This window comes from Primulina huaijiensis, chromosome 7, assembly GCF_012295235.1.
Source record: "Primulina huaijiensis isolate GDHJ02 chromosome 7, ASM1229523v2, whole genome shotgun sequence".
NCBI classification, from domain to species: domain Eukaryota; kingdom Viridiplantae; phylum Streptophyta; class Magnoliopsida; order Lamiales; family Gesneriaceae; genus Primulina; species Primulina huaijiensis.
In genome coordinates, this window is record NC_133312.1 from 19,897,701 (window position 1) to 19,906,900 (window position 9,200).

General features: G+C 31.3%; 1 protein-coding gene across 1 annotated transcript; it reads right to left on the minus strand.

The window, feature by feature from the left end:
- Nucleotides 1-6,857: 6,857 nt before the first annotated feature.
- On the minus strand, nt 6,858-8,783 carry LOC140980250 (WRKY transcription factor 71-like). Its single transcript, XM_073445975.1, has 3 exons — nt 8,172-8,783; nt 7,720-7,863; nt 6,858-7,493 (listed from the first exon to the last, which is right to left on the minus strand). Exons 1-3 carry the CDS (start codon nt 8,624-8,626, stop codon nt 7,010-7,012), a joined length of 1,083 nt encoding a protein of 360 aa, XP_073302076.1. The 5' UTR covers nt 8,627-8,783; the 3' UTR covers nt 6,858-7,009.
- Nucleotides 8,784-9,200: the final 417 nt, after the last annotated feature.

Sequence of the window (9,200 nt, forward strand, 5' to 3'; positions counted from 1 at the left end):
AGCTCGGTTAATTTCTTATTCTCAGAAATCAGTTGCTGATGCTTAACATGTACTTGTTCATTATCAGTCTTTAGCTTTGCAACTTCTACATTAATGCTTAACACTTCAGCCGATTGTTCCTAGTTAGGCTCGGTATCTTTATCAAGCAGTCTGGAATGCTTAGCCTTGACTTCATCAAATGATTGAGAAAGTATCTTATACTAATTAATCATGTCATGCACATCTCATGTAAAATCTCTTGAGATAAATTAAACTATCTCTTCACTGGTGGATTCAAGCTTGACTCCAACCTCTTCTTCATCATTGCTACTGCTGGAACACTCCAATTCGGATGAATTAGACTCAAAATCCGCCCACTTCTCTTACTTTATTCAGCCACCAACACCTTTTGATCAATATTATTTTTAAATTACTTATTGCCATCTTTGAATCTCTTCTTCTTATCATGGGATTTTTTTCCTTATCAGTTTACCTCTTGTCATCTTTCTTCGATGTAAGATATTCATATTTGAAATGGCCAGTTCTTCCACAATTAAAGCATGCATTATCTTCATCAATGGACTTCTTTTCTGATAGATTTCCTAGTTGGGGCTCTGAAACTTCCCCTGATTCTTCCTTAGAAAATTTCTGAACTACTTTATGAATAATGATATTGTGTCATTACTCATTTGTTCAACATACTTCTCTTTGGAAACTGATGGTGTGGTTGTTTTAGTAGCCAGTGCTTTGGTTACTTTGAAGTTGACTCACCATCACTCTCGATTTTAACTCAAACTCGTAAGCTTTAAGATATGTGAAATACCATGCAATTCAAGCTTGTTCAGGTCCTTGAATTCTCGCATATTCATTGTTTTGACATCCACTCTCTTGGAATTCCCTCATCATTTTCAAGACTATATCACTGTTTCTATATTCTTTCTCGAGAGCAGCCAAATCAATTATTATGATGCTGACTCTTTCATCAAAGTCGGGCATTGATTAACCAGACTTCATCTTGATATTATCAAACTTCTGTATCGCAACAGAAAATTTGTTTTTCTTTGTTTGCTCATTGCCTTTAGTAGCTAAATCAACTTCTCTCAACTATCTTTAGTAGTTGAACACGTTTTAATCTTACTGAAAGTGTTTTTGTCCAATATCTTATACAACAATATCCCTAGTCATATTATCCAAATTTACTTTCTTTTTGTCTTCACTGATCCATTCCATACGAGGTTTCTCAATCATTTGCAACGTAATGGCAACAACTATATTGGCTTCCAAAATTTTCATTGGTCTGTCTGTGATGACGTACAACATATCATCATTTTATACAGCTAAATGTGCATGCATCCTTATCTTTCAATCGTCAAAAGCTTCTTTGGAGAATATTGGAGAGACTGGTTTAGAGTTGGTAAATAAACAATATATCCTTATCTTTCAATATATCATCATTTTAACTCTCTCTGATACTACTTATTAAATTCGAGAGACTGGTTTAGAGTTGGTAAATAAACAATCTCAACAAATTATCAAATTAATTCTGTTGGATTAGCAACATTTAATTGAAATTCTTGTCGGTTAGGTTTCAATAAACTAATAGACCCCTATTGTGCGGAAATAGGCTCAATAAAATGATTTAACACAAAAAAAATGGTAAGGCTAAATATCAGTTGGGCTAACAAAGCTAAAAGTAATGTAAGCACACATACAAATGTTGTTGGATGTTCGAAGATGTGAACAAATCATATATCATCACTTCTTCCACTTTGGAATGATTAACTAGAAGATTTTGACAATTGCAAGCAATTTGCACAATCCAGTTTAACAGGGATTATCTTTGGCTTACTGAAACTTCTAAATATCTCACAACGTAAACAAAATGATCAGTAAGACTCTTACTGTCAAATAGAAGTATTTATCAAAGAAATATACTGGCACAATTGATCATCAATAATCAGATGGAATAATAAATTAAGTTAGTGCTGAAAAATACCTTGATCAGTTTGTCTCTAAAAGCTTTTATCACAAAATGTAGATCATGGATAGGTAGATTGTATATTGTAATCTCTAGTATATGAATGTGTACCCGACTGGTCAACATATAGGCTTCCATCCAACTGTCGGCTTTTTGAATTTGAATCGAGTTCCAGATAGAAAATTCGTTGTGTTATGTCATCATCTTTTCTGACAAATAGTACACTCTGGTAGTACGCATTAATTTCGAAGTTCTAACAGACTGAAAAGCTGTTAAGATATGGAAGATTTTATTCGATATGTCAGTAGGGCTCTGATCTTCAAAAGAATGTTCTATAAATCTTCAGATAAATGATTATCCTTTGATCATTTATCTTCCGATAAACAATTACACTTAATTTAAGTTAGGCTTATTAATCAATTTGACTCAGGAAACATTAACACATGAATAATCAGTTTCCCTTATGAATTCAATTCGACCAGACTTTTATTAAATGATCATCTTATATCAGTAGTCTTTTGTTAAATCACCCAAATTCAATTAATCCAACAAAATTCTTGCAATTGGTTATACTAGTATTGATCATTATTCAACCGGTAATGTGTATCAAAATAACATTTCGAATAGTTTAATTTATCAATAGGGACATGAATGTGTTGTATTTAAAATCACAAGTAACGTGCCTTTGCATACATGAACCACTAAAAACCAGATAATTTCTAGCTGTGGATCGTTTGTACATGATAGTTAAACTTAGTGAGTTGGATTTAACTCTAAGAAACCTAGTCGAATTAATTGTTCGATCTTGTAATAGCGATTATGAGCTTGGTTCGGCTGATGTGCAAGTTTAGTTAAGTTTCAATTCTTTAAAAGCTTCTATTCACGAAAGAATTAATAACAGAGAATCTTCTATAATTAAGTACAAAATATTATATTATTGTAAGGATTTTCTTTCAGAAAGAATAAAGAAAAAAAACAATCAATAATTTTATCATTTTATGGATGTTTTTCTTGTAAGTTGTATCAGGTGTCAAAAACTAACCCGACCACCAACCCGACTGAGTCAACCCAAAAATTCTGGGTTAGGTTTGGAGGTTTCCGGGTTCGGATCAGAATGGGGCGGACTCAAAATCTGACCTAATTTTTTTTTTTGGGTTGAGTTGGGTTCTAGTTAACCTGAATTAACCCGTTTAGTTTCTTAAGTTATAATTTTATGATTATAGATTTATTGTGTACTCGAGGTTTGCTTGGTTTTCATTCTATTATACCTGAATTCTTTTGTGGATTAATTAATAGTTTAGACAATTATTTAAATATTTAAAATCATGAAACATAATTATCATATTTAAGTTAGGTTTAGTTATTATGTGTTTAAATAAAAATATTATTATTGTTATGTTTTTCTTGAATATTTTATATTTATTTAATTATTTTGTTAAAAATAAATTAATAATTCATTAATGTTGTATAATAAAAAAATAAATCGGGTTGGTTCTGGCTCTGATTCTTGTTGAGAGTTTTCGAATTATTTCGGGTTCAGGTTGAATTTTTTTTGTAATATATTTTCTTCGACCTGAGCCAAACCCATCCGAATCGACACATTTAAGTCGTACACACACATAATGAAAAATGATCATTGAATTGATATTGGCCTTGGGCTTTTTATTTAGTTAGTTTGTATATATTGCACGTATAATTGGCCTTTTAAACATAAACATGTTTTTTTTGGATGTGAAACAGGTAAAAAAAGTCCAATTCTTGCTTATAATTTGCAGTCCCTCAATACCAACAATTGCCAAAAATTAGTACAATTATTTAGGGCTAACGAACTTTACCGATATCATCGAATTAAATAGGATATTAAAATTAAATTGGCGTATCTATTACTTTATTTTTTTCCCCTTTGAAATAAAAAAAAAATTTGAACAATTTAGTAAGGAAAAAATTATTAGATTTTCTATATATCACTATTCGGTGTGTTGTGCCTGTAAGCCACATTAGAGGTATCTACTTTTGACTACAAAAAGGAAAAAAAATTAAAGTAATGGTTTTACTTCATGAATAAATTTTTTCCCCATTGATTTTCATTAAAAAATTACGCAAAGTGGAAAATTAAAGAAAGAATCCCAATAGAGAGATGCCAATTATTAATATGCTTCAATAGATTTACAAATATACCTATACAAAATTATCCTTATCGAAACATAAAAGCCTATGACCTCTAAAAACAATAAAGAAAAAATAATGAAAATAAAAAAAAAATAAAGTCTACTAAAAAATATTTAATCTAAATAAGTAAAACAACTATAAGTATTATACTATTTTACATAAGTATTTATTGTATAGCAAAAACTTGTGTGAGACGATCTCACGAGTCGTATTTTGTGAGACAGATCTCTTATTTGGGTCATCCATGAAAAAGTATTACTTTTTATGCTAAGAGTATTACTTTTTATTGTGAATATCGATAGAGTTGACCAGTCTCACAGATAAATATTCGTGAGACCGTCTCACAAAAGACCTACTCTTATTGTATAATCTAACTGTAGATTACACATTCTCCGGTTATATATTGAAAAAAAAATTTTGTCCGTTAACTTGCTTTATATATTAGGTTTTGGTCTGTTAGGTATTTAAAGTTTATTTCTGACACATGAACTTTAAATTATTATTTTTTTGGCTTTTAGTCTTGTTTTTTCAGAGTGCTGACGTAGTGTTATAAAATGTTGATATACCTATTATTACATCAATATTTAGATCAAAATAGTCAAATATTAAAAGTTATAGTGTACCAAATCCAAAATTTGACGAGTCGATGAACGAAAATAAAATAAAAAATTGGACAAGTAAGTGGACAAATTTTTTTTTTCCTAGTACATATTAACCATGTAATGATATATATTTTGAAGCTATTACACACACATACTGATTTGGGCCATAAAACAGGAAAGATTGTGAAAGCTAAAAACCAGAAGCTTAATACTTGACGCTAGATTGGTCCCCTGTCAATAATTTAGGCCATTTCCAATGCATTTAATGTGTACCATGCCATCATAATCATTATGTTGAGGCGTCGTTGAGACCCCGTTTGAAGTTAAAAATAAGATAAATAATATGAAAATAAATTATTTAATATAATAAAATAAAATAAAATAAAATAAAAAATATAGTTAATATAATATTTAGTTTGATTAATAATTTGTTTGTTTTAATTGATTAAATTTGATATAAGATGATAAATTATAATTTTGCCTTTTTAATAAATAATAAAATATTAATAATATTGTTTTTTAAGGGTAATATTGTAATTTAAATTCAGTTATTTGATTGATTTAAGATAAATAATTAGTAGATGGATAAATAATATAACAAAGTAAAAATAAAATTAGATAAGATAAACTATCAATAGATTAATGGCAAAAACTTGTGTGATACGATCTCACGGGTCGTATTTTGTAAGATAGATCTCTTATTTAGGTCATCCATGAAAAAATATTACTTTTTATGTTAAGAGTATTAATTTTTATTGTGAATATCGATAGGGTTGACACGTCTCACAGATAAAGATTCGTGAGACCGTCTCACAAGAGACCTACTCTAGATTAATAATCTGCAACTTCAAATATGTACATCACTTGTAAGACTTTATCTCTGCATGAATCCCCCACAGTACTTGAAATTTGGGATATTAATTTTTAACGAAAAGAAAAAAAAACTGATATAATTCGAGCTTTAATTAACATATATTCAAGCATGATTGAGGTTCATGGAGTAAATTAATGAAATTTAATTTGAAGCCACCAATAATAGCATAAGTATTGAAAAAATGAATTCTAATTGTTCTTGTAAGTTGGCTGATCATTGTTGACAATTGTGAGATCATGTCGATATTCCAGTGAATAAAAAAGACAAAAAATGTAGAAGAAGTCGTTTTTTTGCGTTAATGACAAATTGTGACAAACTAGAGAACCAAAATCTTATATACATCATTTTATGGGTAAAAACTTCGCTTTTGTTTAACTAACTTATTCAATTTTGGGTTTTGATACACGAAATTTTTCTAAAATTTGGTTTTAGTACGCTAACTTTTAATTTTTCGGCTATTTAAGTCCAATTAATGATGTGACACTGAAAATATTTGAAATCCAAAATAGTCGAAAATTAAAAGATAATGTACCAAAACTAAACTTTGAAAATTTAATATATAAAAACCAAAAATTGAACAAGTTAGTAGACTTAATAAAAAACCAATTTTCCTAATATTATAATATCTGAGGAGGATTGATTAATATGGCATAGCAAGTAAGAAACTATATATATACATTAACACATAAATTCAACGAATCATTCCCAATAATCCATAATTGAACAAAAGAGATTATTAATGATGGTCAATTAATGAGTATTCTTGCAAATTCTCAGCTACACAGAAATTCCAAACAGATTGCATGGATTCACACCCAAGTAATTCCTCTGTCAATTAATTAATTCCCCAGTTTCACACCATTTCCAAGAAACATTAATTAGTTACTTACAAAATTTAAACTTCATCATCAAGTCCCATGAATTCAAAAGAATATTAATCCTTCAACAAAAACATTAAGCTAGCTGCCAGAGATGACCATATCAAAGAAGAAAACCCTAACCCTAAATACTCTGAGACAGAAAGTGATCATATTCATCCATTTCTTGATGCACCGATCAATGAAATTAAGCATAAATTATGTGCTAAGCTGAAATCAGAATAAGAACCAACAGACCAATAACAAATAGAATTTAAAACAAGGGAACGTTATAATTTAAAATAAATTGTTCCTCCATTAGTTAAAACTAGTGATTTTACATGATTATATATTATAAAAGAAAAATGAAAAGAAAAAAGACAAAGATAGAGTCTACGTAACTATGAAGTGGGTTTATATATAAAGAAAACCACAAACTTCACATTTCAGTATTAAGTAAAATCAAGAAATAAAACATACCCATTAGTTAACTGATAAAGCTAATTAAGGTAGCGAAATAATCGATATGCAAACACTTGACATTTGATTTCTACTCCCCCTTTGGCTCCTTTAGCATTTGGGAAGGCAACATATCTTGAAGAAGGCCATGGTCTCTAGCCAAAGAAAAGGAAGAGGGGCAAAAGGGTGGTCTTTCTTGAATCATGGGAGCAAGAGGTAATGAATGATTAGTAATACTGCTACTGGTGAAACTCATAGGTACTGTTAATGGAGACAAGTTACTGAAATAGGGTTGTGTTTGATGTTGTTGTTCTTGTTGCTGCTGCTGATGCCGATAGTTCTGAAACATTCGTGGTGTGATGAAATGGGATGCAGCAGCACTACAAATTCCGCCGCCACCAACACCGCCCAAAGCGGTGGTCTCCGGCAGAATCCCGAAGCTGCCACGGGGCGTTATGGGGCAGGGATGTGTGTGTGTACCTTCATATGTTGTGACTACAATGGTCGGATCCTCAGACGATCTTTCAACTCTTTTTTTCACACCGCAAGATGTACTTGTGCAGCGGTAGTAGCTCCTATATTTTGCATAGAAATCAAATTAATAATGGTTTACCAAGATTTTGTTGCAATCAATAAATGTACAGACGATGATATACATACACAGAGCGTATCACTTTTTCCCATATCGGCTTATAAGTATTCATAGAAGCAAGAAAACATGCGAGTATTTATATATGAAAAGTTGAATAAAGAGTGTACCTACGTATGTATACAATTTTGCGTGCGTGTTTGAATATATACCTTGGAAAAGGGCTGTTTTTCACAGCTTTCTGACCATACTTTCTCCATCTATAGCCATCATCCAAGTGATCGATTTCACTCTTTGTCATGAACGCAAATCTCGGTTCTCTTGGCCTTTTTTGGTTCTTCTTTTTGAGTTTCAGTCTAAAGTTAGAGAAAAAATACATTAAAATAAATAAAAATACCATCTTTTCTTGACTAAACAATAATAAATTGAAAAGAAAAGAAAAAACAAAAAATTATTGAGGGATCAAACCACTCGATCTTTTCACACAAATCGGATCGTGAATGAATAATAAAAAGTAGGAAACCCCATTAGCCACAAAGATCTCCCAACATCTTTTCTGTGATTTTTTAGAGAACATAATGATGGTGCAATCTTGATTTACGTCGGAGGAAAAATATTCAGCCCATCTTTATTTTGAAAAAAATGAAAATAAACAACAGCTTACTGTTTCTTAATCTTATCTTGATCTTGCTGTTGGTCTTGATCTTCTTCTTCAACAGTTTCAGCCCTCTTCGAATCTTCATTTGCCGGTGCTGCCTCCGTTGAAGACGAGGATATCGAAGACGAATTTGGCGTAGCCGGAGTGTTGACCACCTCAGAATATTCCGGCAGCGGCGCCTGCGACGACTGCAGCGGGATCAAACAAGGGGGGGCCGCAATACTCTGAAGCATCAAATCATCGAACATGTAAGAAGGGTTGCCAAAATCTTGAAAGCTGGCGAAGTCTATGAACCCCAGCGAGCTTTTCTGATTATTAACAACGGATGATATGTCGAACAAGGCGCTGTTTGGCAGTGAAAAGCTCGTCTCAGGAATCATGGCGGACTGATCTGAAAATGCTGCGCTTCGGAGTGAATTCTCTGCTTTGATTTCAGGCTCTAATTCTTTCTTTTCTTCCATTGATTCTGGTTAAAAGAAGCATGGATTCTCTTTGATTTGGTGGTGTGAGAAAGAGAGAGAGAGAGAAAGAGAGAGATTTGTTTTCTGGGGTTTTCTAGTGTGAAGCGAGACTTTCTTAAGGTTCCTTCTTTTTGGACAGCAGGCTGGACCCGCGTAGGTTTTTGTTCTCTTATACTCTCTTTATTTCTTTGGCCATCTTATCCTTATTTTTCTTTTTCTTTCTAAATGGTTATTTATTATTTTAGTGGACTTGGTGAAAACCCCACAAATATTATTTATTGAGTGTTAGAATCTATAATATATACTTGAATTAAGCTTTTAATTCCGTGGACATAGATTAGGTCTAATCACTAGTCGCCCTCACAGTTTTATTACTTCATGACTTTAATATATATATATCAAGATTAATTATCAATATATATGTTTAAGAATTCTTTTGTTGAGAATTTATAATTTTTTCTAAAATAGGTCTCTTGTGAGATGATCTCACGAATATTTATCTGTGAGACGGGTCAATCCTACCGATATTCACAATAAAAAGTAATACTCTTAGCATAAAAAGTAATAATTTTTC

Excerpts from the sequence above, each read along its gene's own strand:
- LOC140980250 (XM_073445975.1), bottom strand. The coding sequence starts at position 8,626 with ATGGAAGAAAAGAAAGAATTAGAGCCTGAAATCAAAGCAGAGAATTCA. Across the intron at positions 7,864-8,171 it reads CAAGATAAGATTAAGAAACA|ACTGAAACTCAAAAAGAAGA; the intron begins GTAAGCTGTTGT and ends CTCTAACTTTAG. Across the intron at positions 7,494-7,719 it reads AAAAACAGCCCTTTTCCAAG|GAGCTACTACCGCTGCACAA; the intron begins GTATATATTCAA and ends TGCAAAATATAG.